Here is a 25263-nt window from a genome sequence, read left to right on the forward strand (position 1 = left end):
AATATGTTTTGGAAAACAGTTGATCTGAGAACATTAAAGGAGACTGTTTGCCCTGTGTCAATCATGGGTCCGTGGGACATGGTCACCGATTTGAGGTGTCGAGTGAGGATTGACTTTAGAAGAGCAGTGGGGTTAAATTATACGTTTCTTGTAAGGGGGATTGCCATTTGGTATGCTGCTACACCTAACAGCACTAAAAGGAGACTTTAGAAATGGAACTGAACAGCATCTTGTACATGATTTGGTCGTCAGATTGGAGCTAATCCTTCTTTTTCCTCATCACATCACTTTCACTTTCCTTTCCAAGGCAAAGAAAATCCAGCGAAAGGTCGAACGTCCGTGCCGCCTCCAGCACGGACCTTACCCGAGAGAATGAGATGTTAAATCCAGCGAAAAAGGTTGTAGCTCAAAACACTTTTCCAATTCCGATCATGTAAATCCTCATCATTCCATGGATCGCAAAAGAGACTCGTACTGTGATGCACGACTTGAGAAACGATATAACGCGGCCGAAATGCGCACTGAAATTCGATGCTAGAGCTAGCAGCCTAGGACATTACAAATGAAGAATCATTCTGTGGGAACATAAGTATTGATTGGCCCATTTTAGCCAAGTAATTTGTCCTGGGGATTGCAAAAGGTACTGAACTTTTCCCAACCGCAGCATCTACCCCCAATACTTTGCGCACTGGAGACTGCAGTTTTGGCCCAACTACGTATCTGTCGTTGCGTTTTCCTCCCAATTGCAAAATGAAGAAATACCAAGTGTGTACTCATCAGGCTGTCTTCTTTGCTTGACGATTGTAAGTCAAGCTTGTGCAACATCAAAGCACAGAGCGACGAAGCCCCTTAGTTTGACTGTTCGAGTCCCCCACGCGCGCTTCGTAATTAATTTTCGCGAACCGATGTGGATATACGCGAACCGAATCGTTCCCTATATCCACATACGGACCGAACAAGTCGCGGGTCTCAGATCAAGATGCGAGGAACCCCAAGGGCAGCACCAACCAGAGTTGCTCTGCAAAGAATGTTAGGTAATGATCCCTTTGAATTCCTAGTTCCTACGCTCTCGTTTGACCCCGGCGTAAACTCCACCAAACCAACTAAATCGAGAAGGAACAGAGACCATTTTGAGACAGTGATGGATCGGGGGTGGGCAGAATCTAATCTAAAGCTAGACATCACGGGCGTGGTCTGAGCAAGATTTGCTGAAAACATGAATGCGCCAGCTCGCTTCCCTTCTAAAAGCAAACGGCTGGCAGTTGAGAAAACTCGCAGTGTTCCTCCGAGTGCCGATGGACATTGCCTGACTATTGCACCGTACGATCAACAGCTCGCCGCTCGTGGTGTCAAACTCTCGAGAGCTGGCGAGACCAATTTGCTCTGATTAGATGGGTATACGGCACGATCCCAATTTATGACTTCACCTGCCGAAGGTACGAAATTTCATCATTCAATATCGGGACTACTGCTCGCCGTGCTCGGGACCTTCTCTTACTTCGGTCCGGCCGCAAAGTTACGTGTGACTCTCCCGAATTCCGGGGCTATTTCGTAACGAGAACACTTGCGAAAGCAAAACTTTGAGAAGTTGCGATTGACGCTCCGAAACTACCGATTTTCGTGGCTCGACGGGCGCCGGAATCCGAGGGGGTAATGTGTAATTTTCCAGTGTTCGGGGGGCCATGGCAGCAAAAGATCCCCTCTAATGTCTTCCCTTTGCAAAATTGACCGGGCCGGGCCGGGTCGAGAATCGAATGGGCTTTCCCGGGTTCGGGCACGGGCCCAACTGGCATTCTGGGCCAAGGCCCAAATGGCCCCAGTTTGTACGGCACGGTATCTTCCCGGGGGGAAATTTCAAAGTAACTTCCCACCACTCGTTGCTTGCATGGCGGACGGAGCACCACCAATGCCGTCACTCCATCGGTTACTTCATCGCTGCAAGCACCGACGGAACCGCCATGGCTTCGGTCTCTCCGTGCTCCGTTCGCTGGAGCTCGAGCTCCGCCGCGTCGGCTCCTCCTTCTTTCTCCCGCTCGTCGCCAACCGACGCGTTTCCGCGGGGGCGGCGCGCGTTCCGACTTCGCGGCGGGGACGTGAACGGACTTCCCCGCGCGCTCTCCGTCAGGGCCGAGGCCGGCGTTTCGAAGGAGGACGTCGTCATCGTCGGAGCCGGCATCGCGGGCCTGGCCACCTCGCTGTCGCTCCACAGGTGATTCAAATTTCTGCTCCTTCCATCTCGGTCACATCGGTTTCATCGTCGATAGGACTTTGGACCTTCGGGTGCACTTTTTGGTTTTGCTGATGACGTTGCGTGTTGACGTCTGAATTTTGGAATTCCCGCAGGCTTGGAGTCAAGTCCCTGGTGCTTGAGCAGGCGGAGTCGCTCAGGACTGGTGGGACCTCGCTCACTCTGTTCAAGAATGGGTGGCGAGTGCTGGATGCGATTGGGGTCGGGAGTGATCTTCGGACTCAGTTTATTGAAATCCAAGGGTGCGTTTTCTGTAAACAAGCCACGAGCACTGTTATCTCCTAGTGTTTGGTAAATTGATGAACTTCCTACACATTGCAGTGAGTGCGTTATATGGATAGCCCTTTGGTCGATTGTTGATATATCGGTTCTTAGGCTGCCAGATGTTCAAGTTTAGTTTTTGGGTTGCCGCCACTTCTGATACAGCACGCTTGGTGTGCATAGTTCTTGTGTTGGAGTCTGGTAGTGAGCTCACCGGGGCAGGAATTTTCAAAAAAATTGATGAACTTGGGGTTGAGTTAGATTTAGATACTAGATATTCAAGTCAAGAACGCAATAGTGGGATCGTGCATTGTCGAGTCTTCTCAATAGACCCAGCATATAGTTCGGCTAGTAAGGTTGATGACCGAAACTATTTATTCTCAAGTTTGTCTAGCGACCTTCATACAGAGATGTTTGAAAGGCTGAACAACTTTTAGAGAACGGCTGTTAAATTATTGAAATTCAGAATTCATCTCAAAGGAATGGCTGCTGATGATTCTTACTCTTTTCTAACCTTATTCATTGTACCAACCGTGCAGGATGGTAGTAAAATCAGAAGATGGGAGGGAGCTGCAGTCGTTTAGGTTCAAGGATGAGGATGACAGGTACAGCAGCTGAGAGAAATTCAAGATCTTCATGTTTTTTCTGCATTTCATTTATGGTCTTTCATCGACTAACTTTAGGTACTTTTCCATGAATTGACATGGCGCAGCCAAGAGGTCCGTGCAGTCGAGAGGAGAATACTTCTGGAGACTTTTGCTGATCAGCTACCACCTGGGGCTATCCGATTTTCATCGAAGCTAGCAAAGATTGGCAGAAGTGAAAATGGAGAAACTCTGTTGGAACTTGTGGATGGGACTCGTATATCTGCAAAGGTCAATAGTCTTACCCTTTCATTTGATCGCTCAACTGAACATTGTAGGTATGCAAATTTTAGGATCTGGGACGAAAAGATTAGTCTTGATAAAGGGCATTGCATCTTTTCTTTCTCACATGTTACAGCTTTCATATGGCTGCAATAAAAGGCCTATGACCTTCTTAATCACTTGCCTCTCAATCGACAGATTGTGATTGGTTGTGATGGTGTTCGATCTCCAGTAGCCAAATGGATGGGCTTCTCCGAGCCTAAGTATGTTGGCTATTGTGCTTTCCGTGGTCTAGGATTTTATCCTGATGGTCAACCCTATGAACCACGGGTGACTTACGTCTACGGTAGAGGGTCGCGTGCCGGATATGTCCCTGTTTCTCCAACTAAAGTTTACTGGTTTGTCTGCTTCAACAGCCCTTCTCCAGGTCAATCTTGCTCCTAATTGTGCTCGAACAACTAGACATGTATAAATCGAGCTGAAAATGTTGGCTCCATCTCTTTCTTTGAGAATTCCATGCATAGTTTGGCACAAGTCCTGCTTATCCCTAAGAGCTAGCATAATAGAATAGGCTCCCCTGGAATGCATCTCTCTATGTACTGATAAATGAACGGAAGAATAAGAAATAAATGTGAAGCATGTCTTATTACAGGTCCGAAGATCACTGATCCATCCATATTGAAGAATCAATCACGAGAACTAGTTCGAAACTGGCCTTCAGAGCTATTGGACATCATAGATCGTACTCCAGGTGACACAATCATTCGGACTCCGCTGGTTGATCGGTGGTTGTGGCCTACGGTAAGCCCTTCTGCTTCATCCGGTAGCGTCGTGCTGGTAGGGGATGCATGGCACCCGATGACACCGAATCTAGGGCAAGGCGCATGCTGTGCTCTGGAGGATGCGGTCGTTCTGGCTAGAAAACTCGCGAATGCAGTCAATTCTGGGAATGGATCAGTTGAAGGCGCACTAAAATCGTACGAGAGCGAGAGGTGGCCCCGTATCTTCCCTTTAACAGTACGGGCGAACCTGGTCGGTTCGCTTCTGCAGTGGGAAAACCCAGTTGTTTGTTCTGTTCGGAACAATGTGGTCATACCTAAGCTGCTTAGGATTGGACCTATGCTGGAACACACAAATTTTGCTTGTGAGCCTTTATAGAAAAAAGAGGGGAACGCTGCTCATGCTATTCCCGGCAAGCCGCTTTCAGGAGCCATCCTCGGAGTTGCACTCTATTTTCAAGTGATCGCGGACGTTCTGGCTCGTTTTGGGAACAACTTATGTAATAACACTGTATGTTTTTTACATGTTGATGTACCTGCATATCATGGACAAATCAAATGTACAGAGGAAAGTTCCCACTCCAGTCTGATTCTCGAGCTGTCATTGAGAATGTCATTTGTCCTTGCAAGAGAGAGCTTGCGGCTCGCGAGTTGAGATTGCTGGGATTTCCTCTATTTTAGTTCAGGCACATATGGATTTCTGAGCTTCTTGTTACAGAATCTATTGGGGGGTGTCGAGTCGGCATCGGGCATTTTACCGAACTCAGAAACCATATCAGCTACGATGCGAAAAGAACCGAGATTTCGCGCCTCCGGAAGCATCCTCGGGCTGAAATTCTTGTTTAGCACAGCTGCTCCGTCGGTAAGAACACGGAAAAGTAACTGAGAAGGTCAATTGACATGATGCTCAAAGTCGAACAAAGATACCACGGCATCGTGGCACAAAAGTGACATGCGAAAGAGGTTGTAATACAAGTAAAGCGCCCCCCTCCATTTCTTTAAAACGTGAATCGGTGCCGTAAGTCAAGCCAGATTCCCAACAAGTGCCCGTTTGGTTCGACTTTGGGGGAATGCATTTGGGAGAATGGAAATACCTTTGAGCTAAAGGGTTTTTTGAAATGTAAGTAGTGTTTGGTAAGTATTTTTTAAAATCAACTTTGGCTAAAGGACTTTTGCTAATTTTTTTTTTTTTAAAAAAGGCTCGGTGGAGCTAAACCGCCAGCCACCGCCGCCGTCGCCGACTCAGATCAGTCGCGGGTTGCAAGCCACCACCGCCTAGGGTCGCACGACCTTGGCAACCGCCGCCTGAGGTCATGGGACCTCGGGCGTCACATGGGTTGCGCGACCTCTAGCGATGCCGAGTCAGGCGACCCCAAGCGGCGGTCGTCGGGGTCACGCCGACCCTCATGCCATTCATTCCATTCCGGCGGTGGTCGCCGGGGTCGCTAGCCCTCTGGGAGGCGTGATCGCGATGGGCAGGGCCACGCCGGACCTGAGTGCAGGGAAGATGAATGTAAAGTGTCGGGATAAGGCAACCCTCGCCCTCGCCGCGCCTGGGCGAGGTGGCCCTCGCCAGACGCGGCGGGCAATGACTCTCCCTAGCCCAGGGCGAGGGTGGCCTCGCCAAGCGGGCGAGGCCGCCCTCGCCCATGGCAGCGAGGGCCGCCCTCGCCGACGCGGCGACCTCCCACTCGGCCATGGGTGGGCCGAGGAGGAAGAAGGAAAAAAAAGAAAGGAAAAGGAAAAGAAAAAAACAGAAAAAGGAAAAAAAAAAATACTGTTCCGATGCGTGGAGCCGATGGGATTTCTGCAGTAGGTGAGCATTTGGCCGCCGTGGCTCCATACCAAATTGAGGATGAATTGCATTTCCCCAAAATGGGTAAAAAAAATTGCCAAACATCATTTGCATTTGGCCAAGGGACTTTAGAGCCCAAATGAGCATTCTAAATGCTGAACCAAACGGGGCCTAAGTCCCACACAAGCTTAATTGCACGGATTTTGCATTAAATATGTGGTTTAATCACAGCGATAATTGAAGAAGATAGGAAAAATTATCTAAATCAGTCCTAAATCTATTATCCGGATTGCTAATTCAATTCTAATTATTTCGATTTTGTCGGTTTAGTATCTTTGTTTGAAATTATAATGCAATCGCCCCAGAGAAAGACTAAAAATCGCTGATTGTGACGAAGAAAAAGAAGAAGACAGCTTGAGAGAGCTTCTCGGATCGCGTGTGGGATGCGGATGGGGTGGCCGACACGTTCGGGTTCGAGCACGAAGCACCGACGAAGACATGGACGACGACAACTGGCCTTTCCTTTTCCTTTTCCAACACCTTCTTCTTCTTCTTTGCTCTAATCAGTCGCCCAGACATCAATCAGATACGACAGGATTGCCAATCACTAGTACATGAATTATAAGATTCACCCCCCGAAAATTAAAATAAAAATTCATTCGAATTTTTGTTGTGTCCTAACGATTAGGATAGCATCTTTAATAGCTTTTCACGGGAAGTTTTGCTTTGTTTATGATTTCTGAAAAGCAAAAAAAAAAGAAGGGAAAAAAATTCCTTACTTTCTCACTAGAATCGAAAATATTATGCGGTCAGAAAATTGCAAAAACAAAGTTCGAAAATCAGAAGAAATAACAAGTTGAAGAACGTATACGAATGGTCTAGTGTGGCCAGAAAATCAAACTCCTCCAAGGGAATATAGCGTTTCCGGTCCACAAGCTCTTACGATATTCATCGGGGCTACTCTCGAGAGAATCGCGAATCTAGAACGCCAAATAAATTTTTAAAGAGAACGATAGGAGATTGTTAAGAAATCTTCTTCCTCCCGCTAGACAGTCGACTCCACGATGAGAATTCAAATAAGTGAATTAACGATAATGATAAAAACGTAACGGCGATCAACCCGGTGAAGTTCCCTCGTCCGATCATAGCTCGTATCAATTCGGTCGCAAATAAATTCATATCCCCATGTTCTAATAACGCTATTACATGTTTCGAAAAAAAGTATCACGTCATGTCGTTTTTTCCTCCCCATAAAAAAAAAATTAAATAAGGGGGAGAGAAAAAATCGAGAAATCGGATCCGGATCCGGGTCCGGGTCGGTGTCCGGGTCCGGGTCCGGGAGCTGAATGGACGAACTCTTCCGATTCCGGAAGAATGCACGCGGCCACAATAATATCCAGGAGAGCCCCATGACAACAGCCCCGATCGCGTCGAAAATACGCGTGTCGATTTCCCATTCGCCGCCGTCCCCCATCCATCCCCCCAGCCGCATTTGAATTAATTGCACTCGATTAAAAATAAATATATTCCGACCCCACCCAAAAAAAAAAGAAAAAAGGGAGGATCAAAAATAAATAAATAAATATTTATTTATTTATTTAGCCAATAAGGAGAGAGGAAGAAAAAACAGCAACGACACCGTAGTCGCGGAGAATTTGGGTCCTTTAAAAAAATCACGCCCCCCACCCCTCCTCTCTCTCTCTCTCTACCCCCGCACCTTTCTTCTCCATCAGGACTCTCTCTCTCTCTTCTCTTTCTCTCTCTATCTCGCCGGCGACGATCCCGAAACACCGGCCAAGCACTCGCCGGACGACGGCCTCCGCCCGCCTCTCCCGAGCGCTCGCCGCCCCCCCCCCCCCGGACCGATTCCCTGATCTCGGCATCTTGGAGCCATGAATCCCGAATAGTGAGTCCCTCCGTTCTCCTCCTCCTTCGTCGTCGTCGTCTCTCCCCCCCCCCCCCCCCTATTTAACTCGAGGAAAGCCCTCGATCGTGCCCCTGGGGTCGCGAATCGCGCCGCGCGCCGCGATTTCGCGCTCCGCGGCTCGATTTCTGCCGGATCTGTTCGATTCTCCGGGCTGCTCTCCGTGCGTTTGCGAAGCGGGGTGCGCGGTCGCGCTTCCCGCGTGTATCGAGGGGTTAATTAGGGCGTAGGTTTGCTCGGATGGTCTTTCGCGTGGTGCTCTCGGGGAGTTTTGGTTCTGAGAGGGCTGTGATTGAGATCCGGGCGAGTTTTTTGGGTTCAGATCCGTTCGCGAGTTCTGGGTTATACTTTAAAGTTGATTTTTTTCTTTTAATGTTTATTTTGGTGTTGCTGCTTGTGAATTATGTGCCGTAGGATCGTATGTTATCCGTTCTGTGGCAATATTTTTTCCAAGTTTTCGTTTAGGAATTGGATTGTGGTGCACGGTCTTCATCGGATGCTGTTGCTTAATGGAGATGATATGTGGGATGCATTAATGAATTCCCCCGGGGGAAATATAAATCCTGTAGAGGGGACCTATGAGGCTGTTACCCCATGTCATAGAGAAGTGGTGTCTTTTTTCACGTACAGGTTCCTCGATGGTTGTGTGGATTCTTACTTGTGATTAAAACTTTCAGCTATTGAAGCACTTGGATATTTAGTCTAAACTTAAATTTTTTTTCCAATAGGAGACTGAGCAAGTGGAAAGGTTGATTTAATGAATGTCCGCAATCAAGATCGATTCTATCCTTGCTTTTACATGTCCTACTTTGTAAAAAAGGGCTTCTTTAATTCCATTTTTTCTCCCCTGTTTTCCGTGAATGTAAGTTGAATTTATCAATAATAATGTCGGTATCCTCGAGGATTTATGAAATTCAGCATGTCATGGGCACGTCAATTGTATCTGATAGTAACTTACTTGTTTCCTTTCCCTGACATTTTGTGATTTGCTTGTTAATCAATGGCGGAGATGGCTATGAGGCCTGATTAGCTTTGTTGAAATTGAACATGTTTAAGTATACTAAGAGTGCATGTTGGGTTTAGCTTATTGATATCATGCCTCCTCATGAAAGTATTATCTTTTCCTTGTGCAATGACATGCTCTAAATCCAAACTACCACTCTCAAAAGCTCTAACTGTTCCATGATGTCATGTGCAGCGACTACCTATTTAAGCTTTTGCTCATTGGGGACTCTGGTGTTGGTAAATCATGTCTCCTTCTGAGGTTTGCTGTAAGTTCATTAACCTTATTTGTTTGTATGTCTCCTCCCCTTCCTCATGTTTAGCATACTTGTTGGAGGCACATTTATACATTTTGTCTGGTTCACCAAATTGACCATATGATTCTAGCATATAGGCTGTCTGGATATATTCATTTGAGCACAACGTTTTGAGGATTTCACCATGCATACAAGAAATTGTCAGTTGCTTGTATAAGCTTCTGATAAGTTATTTTTTTCCTTACAAATTTAATCCCTGTTCTCTAAGATTCGGAACTTTTCCAAACCATCTAAATATGATTGTTGATCATATCAAGTCCAGATGATATACTTGAAATTTGAATGTCATCACATGGATATACCGAAAGTTGCATGCTCGTCTATGTAGTTTAATCTTGTCATGCCAGAGCCTCATCAAGTCTAGATGACGTGTTAAAAATTTTGAATGTCATCACATGGATATACCAAAAGTTGCATGCTCGTCTATGTGGTTTAATCTTCGTCATTCCAGAGCCTCATTGCTGTTGAAATTAACATCTTTTTTATCCCAACCAGGATGACTCATATCTGGAGAGCTACATTAGTACCATCGGCGTCGATTTTGTAAGCCACCGAATATCTAATGATTAAGTCTGTTTATTTTGGTATTTATGTGTGCAGTCCTAACTTTTCCTTCACTTGTATGATTATGCAGAAAATCCGCACGGTGGAACAAGATGGGAAGACAATTAAACTACAGATTGTATGTTTTTGTCTGATCTCTTGTTCTTTGTACTTTCTTAATCTGATTTTAACGCGGTTCCCTCGATGATAGTTAAAATTTCCATAATGAGAATTGGAACTAGAAAACTTGTTTTCCTGTGGGCAAGTGACTGCTATTTGCTAGAAAAATCACCAGGTCCACGTAATATCCAGATTTTTTTTAAACCCAAATTGGCCATTAGATATTCTATAACCTTCAGTGAAGAATAACTTGCGTGTTTGTTTATATGGGAAATTATATATAGTATAACCCTCTTTAAGTTGCTTGTTATTGTTTTAACTTTTCTGTCCATTCTTTCTCTGGATTCAGTGGGATACAGCTGGACAGGAACGTTTCAGAACTATCACCAGCAGCTACTATCGTGGTGCCCATGGCATTATCGTGAGTCCCAAACTCCTCTTACATTAAATATTGAAATGTTATGTTCTTGATTTACCTCTTGCATGACTTCTTACTAATATGTTAATGACGCGTTGCAGGTTGTATATGACGTCACAGACCAGGAGAGCTTCAACAATGTCAAGCAGTGGTTAAGTGAAATCGATCGATATGCTAGTGAAAACGTGAACAAGCTTCTGGTTGGAAACAAATGTGACCTGACGGCACAAAAGGTTGTGTCGACTGAAACAGCCAAGGTAAAACTGTTGAGTTGTTGTGCATTCTCTTCATGCTGACTTAGGTCGACTTAGTAGCTGAAAGTGATTGTGTAGGCATTTGCGGATGAGATTGGGATCCCGTTCATGGAGACAAGTGCCAAGGATGCCACCAATGTCGAGCAGGCTTTTATGGCCATGGCTGCTGCAATCAAGAATAGGTGTGCTATGTAGTTCTCATACTTGTTAACAGAACTAGTTAATCTTTTGTAGTAGCTCGTTTATTCAACGTTCTTTTACTGTTGTGAAAATCTGAATGCAACTTGAATTTCTGAATTGCTGCAGAACTGACCATTCATATTTTCCATATCTGCAGGATGGCGAGCCAGCCTGCAATGAACAATGCTAGACCTCCGACAGTGAATATTCGAGGACAACCTGTCAACCAAAAGGCCGGCTGCTGTTCTTCTTGAAGTCGAAGTTTCCTCGGCAAGCTTGTGATGTCAAAATCTGTTCTCTTTGGCTATAGCATGTAAACCTAGTATCTTTGAAGTGGTGCTCTGCTGTGAAGACAGTTCATTAAGATATGCATTTCATGGTTATTCCGGTACTTTGTTGCGTTTTCCATTCTTTCTCATGTATTTGATTCTGAAACGTCTGTACAAATTAGGAATGTTGGTGAATAGCAGTATTTGCCTCGTTGATCTCTCTTTATCAGTTTCATAATCCATTATTACTATTATGACCAGTGTGACATGCCTACTACAATCTCTATAGTGGCGATGAGGAGCTGTCTTTGTCAGTTAATTTGAAGGTTCTTCGATTTCATGCTCTTTGTGGAGCCATAAATATTAAATGCGTGCATCAGTCGAATTTTGGATGCCGCTTAAAAGTTGTAGACGCATTAATGAAGTGCGCCTCGTTAGCTTAGTGTCTAGCGGTGCAACGCAAATCACGGTGTTGATAAGGGCGCATACCAAACCTAATGAAAAACGCTTTTCACACTTTCATCTTAGGTTAGGAAAGAGCAGGAACTACAAAAGTCAAATAAATTCTTTTCAAGAAACTCCCATTGCATTGACGGCTACGAGAGGCAAACATCATTGGTGTTGGTGCCGAGACACTCGAGAGCGGAAACGGTGTGGCGGCAATGCAGATGCCTTCCGATGGCCATGGCAAGCACCAGCCACATGCTGGTGTCTGGTGGTGGAAACAGCCATCTCGTATGATGGCTCTTGAAAAGATATTACGAGGCCTGAAAGCTCGGAAGATGACGGTACTTACGTAGAGGGTCTTAAAGCAAGAGAATGCCTAGGAATAGAACGACTGTCGACATGTTCATCCTACTCACGGCATCTACTTAATTAGCGGCTCAAGAACAACTCTAGTAAGCGGCATTGAGTATCTTCTCCGTTACCCCTCATGTTTCGTCTCCTAGATTCTAAACCCTTTATCATCATTCGTCAGCACCGGCGACGATCAGCTTGGCAATTGAGAAAAGACAACCATCTTACTACAGTAGAGTAGAAATGCTCAAGCAGATCATCAAACTTCAACCCTAGATTTGTAACTTAAAAGCTGTTCATACACGTCTTTCGTGCTACCAGACCTCTAAAGAGCGACCACCCATGTGTGATTTATATGCTCGAAAATTAAGATGAGATTATAACTTGAGTTCTGATAAAGCAGTACAAACTTAACTTGATTAAACTTGAGTAGACAGTGAAAACCAATCGAAAGACATCGGCTTGAAGAAACATAGCAGATAAAGCATAAGAAATTAATTGAGTCAAAACTTGAAAAGAACATCATCCACCAGCACCACAGATGACGATAAAACAATGGCTAATCTGCAATCAGTGATGAAACAGGATATGAATCGATGGAGCGTGTATCACTTCCTTCATGATCGCATGTATTATGACAAAACAAATAAATTAGAAAAAACAATTTAACTTGAAAGAAACAAGAGGGTTTAGAAAGACTTAATTGCATTCTCTTCTAACACAAACAAAACTGACGTGAGTCAAATGAAAAGCGGAGTAAATCCATGGGGAAACTAAAATTTACACTCAAAAAGGACAAATAACATCAAAGGTTTCTATTACAGGAAAAATGTCATTCCCGTTAATACCCGATTGTCCTGGAAGGTCACAACAACTTCGAGCATGAAGCAACACTCAGCTTGAAGTATGCAGTGGTAAAACCTTATTTCCCACCGAGGGAGGGGAACTGGCCAGGATCCTCAATTGAAGGGGCAGCTACATCTCTAGCATAGCCACCACCGAAACCACCTCTGGAACCACGTCCGCGGCCTCGACCACGACCACCAGGGTTATAGTGTCTCTCCCCTTCAGCAGGCTTCAGAAACTCATTTATGCTGACAGACTACACAAAAAAGAACACATGCACATGAGGAGACACCAATGAGGAAGCACAAGCACGTATACAATTCAATTCTTATGTGGAGAGATGTATTTATGAAAAGATGGTATCAATTAGACAACTAAGAACGTCAAGTAGACTCAAATCTCCAAAACTCAACGAAAAACCTTCTTGGCTTTCTCTTCTTTCTCGGCAGCCTCTTTGCGTTTGTCCTTCTCGGATCCCTACAAAAATGCTTGCTTAGTATGGACGTTTCTCAGCAAGCAATAATGAAAATATAAAACAGAATCAACTAGCAATTCTTAACTCTTACCAGCTTGATAAAGATGTCAATGTTCTCCTTCTTGCTAGAGAGTTGTTGCATGGACTTCAACTCTTTGTCCACCTCCACTTTCCTTTCCTCAGCCTTCAATGCAAGCAATCCCTTCCTCTTCTCTTCAAGGACCTTTTCATACTCTTCTAATGTCATCTCCTACAATAAATTGGACAGATAGATGTCAAATAGGTCAAAACATCAAAGCCTGTTAATGACGATCTTGAAACACTGGTCCAAAAGGTGGCTGGTCACACAGATACTTCCTATCCACCTTCTTACTAGCTAAGAAAACATTGGCTACAATTTCCGAGAAATCTTGTCATCAAAGCCTGTCAATGACGAGCTTGAAACACTGGTCCAAAAGATGGCTGGTCACGCAGATACTTCCTAACCACCTTCCCACTAGCTAAGCAAACAACGGCTACAAATTTCAATAAAAATCTTGTCATCAAAGCCTCTAAATGACGATCTTGAAACACTGGTCACATAAATACTTCCCATCGACCTTCCCACTAGCTAAGCAAACATTGGCTACAATTCTCGAGAAATCTTGTCAATTTTCCTTAGGCAAATTGGTTGATGGACTCGTATAAAGTAACAGCAAACACTCTTCAATCCTCGACCAAAGCACTGGGCAATCTTGCAGTTCTAAACATCTCAATGACCTATATTCCAACAGAAAAAAAAAAAAAAAAAGAAAATACAAGCTCCATGGCATCAGAGAAAAAAAAAGAATAATACAAGCCCCATGGTAGGTAGTCAGAGAACTGCCAACAATTTAGCCACTTAAAAAAGTAGCAGCTACGATTAGTGCTTCAATTGACCGGGTGGAAGTGGAGAAACTAAGGGAAGTCAAATCTAGAGAAGTAGTTCCCTTATCAGGTGCCACTATTACCCTAGCTTTTTTCCAAAAAGTGAATATAACAAAGAGATTTTCCGCTATTGCCCCAATGATTGCCATTCTTGAGCTTTCTAGCCATGCAACATTCAGCTTTCTATGCAATCTCAAGTATTCTCGAAATATAGATAGAAACATTCCGCACAACAAAGTCAAACACCCAATCCATCGTAATGAATAAAATGTGCATTTGGCAGTATTAAGCTTCGATCAACGGTTTTGAGTATGTTCTAGAAACTAGAAACAGTTTTACCGAAACACCTGAGATAAGGCATCATAGGAAAAGGGTTGGATTTTCATTGGGCCACATAATAAAAGGTACAGCCAAGAAGAGGACTATTAATCCATAAAGAATACCCAAGACCACAAGATAAATTTACCTTATCTTCAGGCTCTTTTTCCTCTGGTTCATTCACAGGATTATCCTTGCTAGCATCTGCACCCTCCTCATCAACCAATGGCTTCTCAGATCCCACATTTTTCTCAACTTCAATGACTGGTTCTTCAGTCTCCCTGAGCACAGCAAAATAAAAGTCTCGATGAATTTAAAGAATCACCAGTGGTGAAAAAAAAAATCAATAATAGCAAGATATTAAAGGTTAACAAAATAAAAATGCTTACGGAGCAATTTCATCAGTAGGAGTTCCCCAGTTTCCACGACCAGCTCCATCTCGTTTAAACTCGTTTCTGATGCAATTAATTTGGAGCAACATCAATAGCAAAACATTGACAGTGCATGTGGGTTGTCTTTTGCATGTATGTGTGCATAATGTGGTAGGGCAAGTATCGAGTGTGAGATCAATTTCTTGGTAGCATTGGAAACATGCACTTGTGTGCGCACGCACACGGGAGAGAGAGTAACTAGAAGCCAAAATGCAACATTCTTGGTTTACAATACCGACCCTCGTCCAGTGCCACTGCGGCGTTCAAATACTCTTCTTGGACGCTCCCCTTCACCAGCCTCTCCATTGTTAAAACCGCCACGGCGACCTCCTCCACGGAAAGGACCCCGAGGGCCACCACGCCTTTCAGATGGTTTGTAAGAATCTCCTTCCTCTGAGGCTTTATAACCCCCAGAAAAACCATCATTGCTGCCAGCTGCAGCCTCGCTGCTCCCTGACTCTTGGTCATATCCTCGACCGCCTCCACGGCCACGGCCATAACCACGACCGCCTCCACGGCCACGGCCACGCCCAGTATCACTCCTTGCTTCCCTCACTAGCATAGAAGACAACATATAGTAGGTCAATTACCAATGATAGCTTTCGGAAATAATTTGCATTGCATAAAGAAGGAAAGACAGGTTTCACAGTAGGAAAAGGTTTGAGCCAAAAAAATTCCAATGCTCTTTACTACCCCAGGTAAGAGCAAAGTTAGGCATCAAGAATAAATTAAGTATTAACTTGAGTAAATGGCATTTAAAGCACAAAACTGCCCCCAGCAGGTTCAATTGAGAATATGATCACGAAATACGATGAAACTAGATTTTTAACTTGCTGCAAAAAAAAAAAAGTTCTTAGATCTGCAAGAATAAAATTACACTTCGTTGCTTACCTTCCTTTTCCCCCTATTTTTTGTAATTAAGATAGAATCAAATTAAGAAAACCAAAACTCGTTCGCAAAATTCATAACCGCACAACGAGCAAGAGATACGAGCAATTCAGAGACCTCTATGTTGAGAATAAACGGGAGGATAATAAGAGGCTGCAATGAATGAAAATTCCAAGTGTCGTGTGACACCCAACAGGTGGTCAAAACTGATGTGTCTTAATACAAAACGGTGTTAACTTTAGCGATGACAGACAACATTCAGCTTAAGGTACTCGGTAAACTTTCGGCCATATTTGATCCAACCAAAGAAAATCTTTCTTTGAAAATCCCAACACTTCATCGGGATTTGACACAGGAATACAACCACAAATCCAACAGATTCAGCTACCAAATCATTCTTCCGGTGAATCAACGAAAAAAATCAGCTCCTAAATTATTAATTGCAACTAATGCAAAAACATAAAAAAAAAAAAAAAGAAGCAAGAAAACCACTTTCATTAGACAAATCACCAAGTGCAGCCCTCGCAAGCCATACATTGCAGCTAAACAACTACACATGCCGAACCCACCCAAATTCACCGAAATGAACTTGCAGTCCAGGTTCCTCGCTCAAAGAGTAAGACCACGTTTACCAGAGAATTTCAAAAGGGTTCTTCCATTTCTCCTTATATTTCTCATTTGCGCGAACATCCTCTCCAATCACCATCTAATTAAAAAGCTCCACGCATTTCATCACACCATATTTACGGCGAAACAACGAATTTCTTTTCTTCCTCAAGCGAGCAGCAAGATATTAACTTTCAAGATTCCACGGCACTAAAACAACTAAATCGATGCTAAGAAAAGAAAGACGGAGCTCGCCGCCCAAAGACCCACTCACCAGCTTGAGCAGGGGGGGCGAGCGGCTTGGAAGGCAGCGCGGCGGCGGGCTTCGGCGGCGGGGCGGCCTGCGCCGGAGCCTTCTTCGGCTTCTCGACCGGCTTGGCCGCAGCGACGAGCTGGGTGGGGTCCTCATTGTCGTCGTCCCCGAGGATATCGAAAGGGTTCGTGGTTGCCATCTCTCTCACTCAGAGAGCTCTCACCTCTGTCTCTCGAGACAAGAAGAAGACGACGACGACGACCTCCGACACCAGCGCAATCGAGAGCAACCACGAAACCCCCTAGAGCGTGCTGCTGCGAGCCATGCGAAGCTCCGGGCGGATCGAAGCCGGCGCTCTTGTCGGAAGAGAGGGATAGACAGAGAGGGAGAGCAATGGTGAGGTAGCTTGAGAGTGACCTGAGAAAACCCTAGCGAATTGCGGCAGAGGAAGAAGATAACCCACGGGGCAAACCCCCGTCGCTTATAAAAGCCCTATTGGGTTGTGTTCCGGTACGGACGGGTTCACTCCGGAGGAAGCGTTGCGCGCTTTTGGATTTACGGTCGGACGAGATGAACGATCTGGCGGACGCCCGATTTGCATACTTTTCGTACCAACCTCACTTCTCTATTGCAGTCTAGCTATGAAATTGGATGGGCTAAACGACAAGAGGGCAAGGTTTCGTTAAATTAATGGAAAAATGACACAAATGGTATTTAAACTTTTAGTGCGATGTGTAATTTTATCTCTAAATTTTTAATTTGTTTAATGTGATCCCTAAATTAGAGTGCAGTAGAGAAGTGAGACCATGAAGCACATTGAACAAATTAAAAGTTCAATGACCACATTGCACATTGGGCCAAAATTTAGAGACCATTTATATCACAATCCCTTAAATTATTGATACAAGTAAATAAAATCGATTTATTCATCCGAAAAGAAACTTTGAAGTATAATATACTACAACACTTTCAATTACGGCAAAACGCTAGGCTCCATTTATTTCGCGGAAAATCGAACGGTTTGGAAAATATTTTCCTAAAAATGATCGTTTATATCTCTTACAAAAATGAATGAACGAAAAATATTTTCATCGTCCACAAAAATGTTTGGACAAAAATTATTGGCAATGATGATGAAATAGTTTCCCATTATACGATATAAATGATCATTTTTTTGAAAAATGTTTCCAAATTATATATTATTCGTGAAACAAACGGAACCTTAAGGATATAATACATTTCGACGATGAATTAGTTTTTTGGAAGAATGAGAAGGAACATGCTCGACACAATGCATATAAGGTTTGGTGATTAGGTGGTGTCCATGCAAAATTTCGCGCGCCTCGATTAATCTGCCTATCGGGATACACGAAAGGGCGTGTTCCTCCACATTAGTTTTGTGCATTCGGGATTTTAGCTTCTCCTGTACTTCCGATAAGGCTTGAACCGAAAGGCCACAAGGGTCAAAAAGTTCCCTTGCCATCTAATCGAAGCACAATGTGCTGTTCTTGTCTAAAGTAGATGGACATATTAGCACCTAATTTTTTTTTCTTGTATAAAGTAAATGAATAAAATGATGAATATATTGACTCACTAATGACTCACCATTTTTACAAAATCAAACTCGGCATATAATAATTCGCGACATCAAAATAACGAATAATTTATTATTTAAACAAACGAAAGGACTATATTGAACATTACTCATAATTTATTGTTAAATAGATCACAAGGTCAAGGTCGTATTGTCATATTACGGAGGTCCTCTCCAAGTTGTGCTTTCTGGGGCCCGTAATGGGCACGCCAACCCACAACCTTTGTGGCACACATAAATCACTCATTTCACCCGATCACCACGCTGACCACCACGAAATGGACAAGGACAACCCGATCGCTGCCTTTGACGACGTGTACTACGCGTGGGACCCACAAGATCGACGGCGACATTGCTCGTTTTCCTTCCCGTTCGCTAGTTCAAGGCAGCGCGCGACGTCAACAGTCGGCTTCGGGCATGGCGATGTCCTCGTGTCTAGGCGCGGTTCCATCCCCCACGTGAGAGCAGTAGTTCCCCGGCATTTTGCCATTTCGAAGCGAGCCCGTCAAGTATATATTCCAAATCTTCCGGTTAGGAACACCCTGGGCACACTAGGGATCACGTCCTCGAGTCAGGACCTAAACATTCTTCGAGCAAATTCGGTCAGCGAAAGCACTATTCCTCACCCAAGCTCCTCCGGAGAAGGGCGTAAGCAATGGCGGCTCCGCTGCGCGTGTTCTTAGCACGCCAGCCACAAATAATGCTAGTGCCGCACCAAGGCCATGGCCAGTGACCGTGACTGTGATGGTAAGTGTCGAGGGGCATTGCTCCCGAAGCGGCAAATTCCTACTTTCTTGCAGATATGATGCGGACATGGCCATCGCCGTCACTCTAATCTCGTTCATTTTCAATGTGATCATGTCTACAGACACCCAATTTCGGGGGGCAGTGGCAAGAACCAGCTGCAGAGACCGGTGTCACACGTCGGAAACAGCCATGTCTGTTTCATGGATCCTTGACAAGATAACAAATCACTAAAACTCAGCTCGATGACAGCCTTCATCCGTAGAACCACTCGGATTTAGAAGAGACTGTGGACATGCTCATCATTACTCGTAGCACCCACTTAATTAGTGGCTTCCGCTTCTCTGTCACTCAGAGTCTAATCCTGTAGATTGCGTAACATCTTGGCAATTGAGAAAGGACAATCACCTTAAGGAAATCGAAATGCTCAAGCAAATCATCAAAAAATCTCCGCCCTAAAAGGTTACCTTGTGAGTTGTGATGCCCATACACACCCCTGCCATCACAGATTCAGTAATGACCAAACAGGATGAAGCAGGATGTGGAGCAACGGAGCAGGTATCATTACCTTCGTGATCACATGTATCGAGACAATAATATAAATCGACTTGAAAGAAACAAGAGACTTCAGAGACTAAATTCATTCTCACCTAACACAATCAAAACTGATTCGAGTCAAAAGAAAACCAAAGTAAATCCATGGAGAAACTAAAATTTTTACACTCAAAAAGACAAATAACATCAGAGGTTTCTATTACAGGAAGAATATCAATCCCGTTAATACCCGACCATTCTGGGAGGTCCCGACTTCAAGCATGAAGTATCTCAGCCTGAAGTATGCGGTGGTAAAGCCTCATTTCCCACCAAGGGAGGGGAACTGGCCACGATCCTCGATCGAAGGAGCAGAGACATCTCTAGCATAGCCACCAACATAACCACCTCTGGAAACACGGCCGCGGCCTCGCCCGCGACCACCCGGGTTGTAGAATCTCTCCCCTTCAGCAGGCTTCAGAAACTCATTTATGCTGACAGACTACACACAAAAGAATGCATGCATATGAGGAGACACCAATGATGAAGCAAAGCACATATAACATTCAATTCTTATGTGGAGACAAGAATACATGAAAAGGAGGTATCTTCAATTAGCTATCTAAAAACATGAAGTAAACTCAAATCTCTAAACTTATTAAGGAAAAAGATAACAGACAAGCCAACCTTCTTGGCTTTCTCTTCTTTCTCAGCAGCCTCTTTGCGTTTGTCCTTCTCAGATCCCTACAAAAAAATGCTTGGTTAGTATGATGTTTCTCAGCAACTACTAATGAAAAAATGAAAACAGAAACAACTAGCAATCATTCTCACCAGCTTGATAAAGATGTCATTGTTTTCCTTCTTGTTAGAAAGTTGTTGCATGGACTTCAAATCTTTGTCTAACTCTACTTTCCTCTCCTCAGTCTTCAGTGCAAGCAATGCCTTCCTCTTCTCTTCAAGCACCTTTTCATACTCTTCTAATGTCATCTCCTAAATAAATTGGAAAAATACATGTCAAATAGTTCGTAACATTTAAGGCTGTCAACAGCGATCTTATAACGCGAATCCAAAGGGTGGCTGGTCAGAAAGATAGACAGGGATAAAACTTTTTTCCATCAAAACTTGAATAAACAATCTTTTTTTCAGTCCATCTGGCCAATAATGTTACTTCGACCAACAAAGCAACAAATGCTGCTTCCTGTCCTCCTTCCCAAAAGCTAAGCACACATTCCCTACAGCTTATGAAAGAAACCATGTCAATTTTCCCAAGGAAGATCGGTAGATAGACTCGTATACAGGAATAGCAAACACTATTTTTCAATCCTCTGCAAAAGCACTGCGGGATATTGCAATTCTAAACATCTCAAACAACTTATTTCCAACAGTATTAATCACCAAGGATACGAAGAATTCCTCTTCGAAGTGCATGCCAGGAGTTCTTTTGGCACGCCAGCATATATTTTCATCTTAGGACGAGAGAAAAGAAAGATGGAAAGCCATAAACTGTTCCGGATCATCCATCACCAGAATCATCCAGAAATTTTTGCTTATTCATGACCATCAGAGAAGAAAAGAAAAATACAAGCTGCAGCTGCATGGGAGGTAGTCGGAGCGCTTGCAACAATTCTGCTTCTTAGAAAAGTAGCCGCAGCTAAGATCAATACTATGATTGACTGGGTGGAAGTGGAGAGAAACTAAGGGAAGTTAAGCCTAGAGAAGAAGTTCCCTTATTCAGGTGGTACACTATTGCCCCAGATTTTTCTAATAATGCGAATATAACAGAGGTTCCTTCCACTATTGCCGTAATAATTGCCGCTCTTGAGCTTTTCAGCCATGTAACTTTCAGCTTTCTATGCATTTTCACGTAGTCTCAATATACAGATAGAAACACTCCGCAAAACAAAGTCAAACAATCAACCAACCCCAAATGAATAAAATACGCTTTTGGCCAAGTCGAGCTTCTCTCCACAGATTGAGCATAGTCTAGAAAGTAGAAACAGCTAATGAAAACTACTTAAGATAACGTGATCATAAAAAAAGGGGTGGACCATGATAGTCACAGAATACAGGGTGCAGCCCAGAAGAGGACTACTAGTCCGTAAAGAAGATCCATGAGCACACGATAGATTTACCTTATCTTCAGGCTCTTTTTCTTCTGGTTCATTCACAGCATTCTCCTTGCTAGCATCTGCACCATCCTCAGCAGCCAACTGCTTCTCAGATCCCACATTTTTCTCGACTTCAATGACAGGTTCTTCAGTCTCTCTGAGAGTCGCAAAATAACAATATTGATTGATCAAAAGATTCGCCCAAAGGAAAAAAATCAATAATAGTTAGATATCAAAGTTTAGCAAAAAAGGTGCTTACGGAGCAACTTCATCAGTAGGAGTTCCCCAGTTTCCACGACCAGCTCCATCTCGTTTGGTCTCGTTTCTGAAGCAATTATTTTGGATCAGCATCCATAGCAAAACTTTGGGCACGTATGTGCATTGTCCATTTGCATGTATGTGTGCATAATATGTGAGGGCACATAACTTCTTGTGTGTGTGTGCGTGAGTTTGTGAGAGAGAGAGAGAGAGAGACGGAGAGAGAGAGTAAGATTGCCAAAATGTAACATTCTTGTCTACGATACCAACCCCCGTCCAGTGCCACTGCGGCGTTCAAATACTCTTCTTGGACGCTCTCCCTCACCAGCTTCTCCGTTGTTATAACCACCAGGGCGACCTCCACGGAAAAAACCTCGACTACCCCTTTCAGATGGTTTTCCAGAATCACCTTCCTCCGAGGCTCTATAACCCCCAGAAAAGTCATTATTGCCGCCAGCTGGTCCCTCATTGTTCCCTGAATCTTGGTCATAGCCACGACCGCCTCCACGGCCACGACCATAACCACGACCAACTCCACCTCCACGGCCACGGCCATAACCACGACCAGCGTCACTCTTTGCTTCCCTCACTGTTACAGGATATCATCATATGGCTGGTTAATTTCCAAATATAGTTTTCGGGAAAAACTATCACTGACTTAAGTCAGGAAAAGGAAAAGACAGGTTTACAAGTAAATGGTATTCGAAGCACAAAACTGAGTGGAAAAACAAAAGAAGAAGAGTTTTGTAAGCTTTATTTTAGTTCTTCAATCTCGCCCAAATGCAACATCAAACGGCCGGTCAAAAACTGATCCGCACTAGCACAAGAAGCTCATACTCTAGCTTTGACAGTCAGCAATTTCAACTGAAGGTACTCAGCAAACATTTAATTTCTTCAGGTAAATCAAAGAAAATCGCAGTGCCTAGATTAGTAATTGCAGCTACAGCTTAAAAGGCAAGAAAATCCCCATTACCAGAATGACCGCCAAGCGTAATCCTTACAAGCCAACACATTGAAGCTAAACAATAACACATACAACAGAAATTTACCCGAAACGAACTTGCAACTCCAGCTTTCTCGCTCAAAGAGTCAAACCATGTTTACCAGAAAATCACAAGAGGATCATTCCAAATTTCCTCAAATTTCTCACTTGCTGGAACATCTTCTCGAATCACTATCTAAACACACGCTCTCTTCATTTCAATGTCTCATACTTCTCCACGAGATTCCACACCACCAAGAGAGCAACAAATCAAACGCATAAGAACCGGAACAGACCGCAGCGGAGCACACTCACCAGCTTGGGTAGGGGGGAGCGGCTTGGAGGGCAGCTTGGCGGCCGGCTTCGACGGCGGCGCGGCCTGGGCCGGGGCCTTCTTCGGCTTCTCGGCCGGCTTGGCGGCGGCGACGAGCAGGCTGGGGTCCTCGTTGTCGTCGTCGCCGAGGATATCGAAAGGGTTCATGGTCGCCATCTCTCTCTCTCTCTCTCTGTCCCCCACTCTCAAAGAGCCACGGAGCAAAAAAGGGACACCTCGAGCACCGCCGCGCGACCGAGAACGAACCGCGAGACCCCCTAGAGCGTGCCCCGAGCCATGGCGGAGCTTTGCTCGAGCTCAGGGGATGGACCGAAGCCGATGCTCGAGAGAGAGAGAGAGAGAGAGAGAGAGGGAGGAAGGGAAGGGAAGGGAAGGGGAGAAATGGTGGAGATGGTGGAGTGAGCACGACTGTAAACCCTAGGGGTGGCGGCAGCAGAGGAAGACGATAACGCAGCAGAAGGATCGCGCCTTATAAATGCCCTAGGAGGGGGAGTGTGGGGGCGCGGGCGGGTTCACCGTAAGGAGATGGGCGCGCTCTTCTGATTGGTCGGACCGAGGACCGAGTGACGCCGAATTTTATCTCTTCCGAACGGTGGTTCACAAGTTACAAGGGCTTGCCTGCAGAGTCCTTCGCACTTTCGCTCAACGAAAATGCTATCTGTTTTTCTTAGCTTGCAGCACCCGAAACTTCCGCAACACATTGCGGAATTTGGACACGTAAGTTCGCACGCCAATTTTTTTTGCGATTTTTTTTTTTGAAATTTAAATTACATTTTTTTACCTCATCGACAAAATGATCTTCAAGTCACTTGTTCGATCCATTTTCCTCCTTAGTCTTCACATGCGTGCATCGGTGCGTCCATTCTTGGCTCGGATTTGGATTCAAATCACGGCGCTTAACGATTTAAGAAGGTTACCGTCGAGAGTACGGATCTGTGTGCCGTAGTTAGGGGTGAGCGGTTCCCGGTCCGGTCCAAACTGAGTACCGGGAACCAGACCGGGAGGACCGATTCCCAGTTTCTAGGACCGGGGACTGGACCGGCTAGTCTTGGGATCGTGAATCGGACCGGACCAGTTCCAATGAGACCAATATTAAATATTATTTGTGAACCGGAAACCAATTGTTCCGTTCTTTCCTTTGTAGTTCTGATTTGATCCCATAAGGCCATGGAAAAAATTGAAAAAATACATATAATATATGAAAAAATTGAACAATCGGTTCCAATGGGACCAATATTAAATATTTTTTCATATATATTAAATATTATATATATGAAAAAATTAGAAAAATATATATTTATCGGTCCGGTCCGGTCCAGTTCCCACCCTACAACAGGGAACCGGATCGCCCGAAAATCGATTCCACTTTTAGGAATCAGGAACCGGACCGATATTCCCAACAACTGGACCAAACCAATCGGTCCAGTCCGGTCCCGGTTTGAGCGGTCCATTTTGCTCACCCCTAGCCGTAGTGACGACTAATTGGATACCTCAACCATTTTAAGAAGAGATAATGACACAAATAGTCCCCAAACTTTGGCTCAATGCACAATGCAATTCCTGAACATTTAATTTTTTCAACGTGGTCTTTGAAATTTCACCCAACGTGCAACGTGATCCCTAAATCTTTAATTTGTTCAATGTCGTTCTTTAACCTTTGGTACATGCTCAATTTAGTCTCTAAACTATATGAATATGTTTACTATAATCCTTCCATTAATTCAAGTTTAGAGACTACGTTAAATATTTTCATATAGTTCAGAGACGACATTGAATATGCATCAAAAGTCCAATAACTATATTGAACAAATTAAAAGTTCAAGAACTACATTGAACTTTAGCCTAAAGTTCAGGGACTATATTGAACAAATTAAAATTTTAGGAATCACATTATATATTGGGTCAAAGTTCAAGGATTATTTGTTTCATTATCCTTTTTAAGAAAGAAGGGAAAAAAACAGAAAAAGATAAAACTTTGAGGTTGTAAGAGCTAAAAAGGCCTTTTTATTTCAGATGTATGCTTTCTTGGGCCTCGTCATGGGCAGCCCGACCAAGAACCTTTGCGGGCACGTTGTCGCCAATTTCCTCAATTTCTACGCGCATATAACACCTGATTTTCTCTAACCAAAAGAAGAAAAAAAAAAGGATAAGTACAATAAAAGTCATAATATTTGTCATGAAAGTAATCGAATCTTAAAACTTTCAAAAAGAACAA

At 44.1% G+C, this 25263-nt stretch overlaps 4 protein-coding genes across 5 annotated transcripts; 2 read left to right on the forward strand and 2 right to left on the reverse strand.

The window, feature by feature from the left end:
* The first annotated feature begins 1888 nt into the window (after positions 1-1888).
* On the forward strand, positions 1889-4738 carry LOC115689239 (monooxygenase 3-like). 2 transcript variants are annotated; one of them, XM_030615232.2, is made up of 6 exons: positions 1889-2209; positions 2344-2490; positions 3049-3114; positions 3222-3384; positions 3574-3802; positions 4028-4738. In XM_030615232.2, exons 1-6 carry the CDS (start codon positions 1959-1961, stop codon positions 4531-4533), a joined length of 1362 nt encoding a protein of 453 aa, XP_030471092.2. In that variant the 5' UTR covers positions 1889-1958; the 3' UTR covers positions 4534-4738. The 2 variants fall into 2 exon arrangements, with proteins under 2 accessions (XP_030471092.2, XP_030471093.1); XM_030615233.2 differs by lacking the exon at positions 1889-2209 and having other exon boundaries at positions 2348-2490; positions 3041-3114.
* Positions 4739-7653: 2915 nt separating this feature from the next.
* Positions 7654-11236, forward strand: LOC115689243 (GTP-binding protein YPTM2). Its single transcript, XM_056318538.1, has 8 exons — positions 7654-7855; positions 9072-9144; positions 9688-9735; positions 9827-9874; positions 10205-10276; positions 10375-10530; positions 10606-10709; positions 10865-11236. Exons 1-8 carry the CDS (start codon positions 7842-7844, stop codon positions 10959-10961), a joined length of 612 nt encoding a protein of 203 aa, XP_056174513.1. The 5' UTR covers positions 7654-7841; the 3' UTR covers positions 10962-11236.
* A 1226-nt stretch (positions 11237-12462) lies between these two features.
* Positions 12463-16955, reverse strand: LOC130134430 (RGG repeats nuclear RNA binding protein A-like). The gene is made up of 7 exons (XM_030615268.2): positions 16519-16955; positions 14990-15305; positions 14709-14774; positions 14468-14600; positions 13187-13345; positions 13041-13097; positions 12463-12876 (listed from the first exon to the last, which is right to left on the reverse strand). Exons 1-7 carry the CDS (start codon positions 16694-16696, stop codon positions 12697-12699), a joined length of 1089 nt encoding a protein of 362 aa, XP_030471128.1. The 5' UTR covers positions 16697-16955; the 3' UTR covers positions 12463-12696.
* A 2506-nt stretch (positions 16956-19461) lies between these two features.
* On the reverse strand, positions 19462-23427 carry LOC115689265 (RGG repeats nuclear RNA binding protein A). Its single transcript, XM_030615267.2, has 7 exons — positions 23030-23427; positions 22003-22321; positions 21734-21799; positions 21499-21631; positions 20198-20356; positions 20054-20110; positions 19462-19868 (listed from the first exon to the last, which is right to left on the reverse strand). Exons 1-7 carry the CDS (start codon positions 23202-23204, stop codon positions 19689-19691), a joined length of 1089 nt encoding a protein of 362 aa, XP_030471127.1. The 5' UTR covers positions 23205-23427; the 3' UTR covers positions 19462-19688.
* Positions 23428-25263: the final 1836 nt, after the last annotated feature.

The sequence above is a fragment of the Syzygium oleosum genome, unplaced genomic scaffold, assembly GCF_021117445.2.
Source record: "Syzygium oleosum isolate NSW1041296 unplaced genomic scaffold, Sole_v2.1 Sole_v2.15, whole genome shotgun sequence".
NCBI classification, from domain to species: Eukaryota; Viridiplantae; Streptophyta; class Magnoliopsida; order Myrtales; family Myrtaceae; genus Syzygium; species Syzygium oleosum.

Excerpts from the sequence above, each read along its gene's own strand:
- LOC115689265 (XM_030615267.2), bottom strand. The coding sequence starts at position 23,204 with ATGGCGACCATGAACCCTTTCGATATCCTCGGCGACGACGACAACGAG. Across the intron at positions 21,800-22,002 it reads CGCAGTGGCACTGGACGGGG|AAACGAGACCAAACGAGATG; the intron begins GTTGGTATCGTA and ends TAATTGCTTCAG. Across the intron at positions 20,111-20,197 it reads ATGACATCTTTATCAAGCTG|GGATCTGAGAAGGACAAACG; the intron begins GTGAGAATGATT and ends ATTTTTTTGTAG.
- LOC115689239 (XM_030615232.2), top strand. The coding sequence starts at position 1,959 with ATGGCTTCGGTCTCTCCGTGCTCCGTTCGCTGGAGCTCGAGCTCCGCC. Across the intron at positions 2,210-2,343 it reads ACCTCGCTGTCGCTCCACAG|GCTTGGAGTCAAGTCCCTGG; the intron begins GTGATTCAAATT and ends GAATTCCCGCAG. Across the intron at positions 3,803-4,027 it reads CTTCAACAGCCCTTCTCCAG|GTCCGAAGATCACTGATCCA; the intron begins GTCAATCTTGCT and ends GTCTTATTACAG.
- LOC115689243 (XM_056318538.1), top strand. Across the intron at positions 9,145-9,687 it reads GTCTCCTTCTGAGGTTTGCT|GATGACTCATATCTGGAGAG; the intron begins GTAAGTTCATTA and ends TATCCCAACCAG. Across the intron at positions 9,736-9,826 it reads GTACCATCGGCGTCGATTTT|AAAATCCGCACGGTGGAACA; the intron begins GTAAGCCACCGA and ends ATGATTATGCAG.
- LOC130134430 (XM_030615268.2), bottom strand. The coding sequence starts at position 16,696 with ATGGCAACCACGAACCCTTTCGATATCCTCGGGGACGACGACAATGAG. Across the intron at positions 13,346-14,467 it reads AAAAAGAGCCTGAAGATAAG|GAGATGACATTAGAAGAGTA; the intron begins GTAAATTTATCT and ends AATTTATTGTAG. Across the intron at positions 13,098-13,186 it reads TTGACATCTTTATCAAGCTG|GGATCCGAGAAGGACAAACG; the intron begins GTAAGAGTTAAG and ends GCATTTTTGTAG.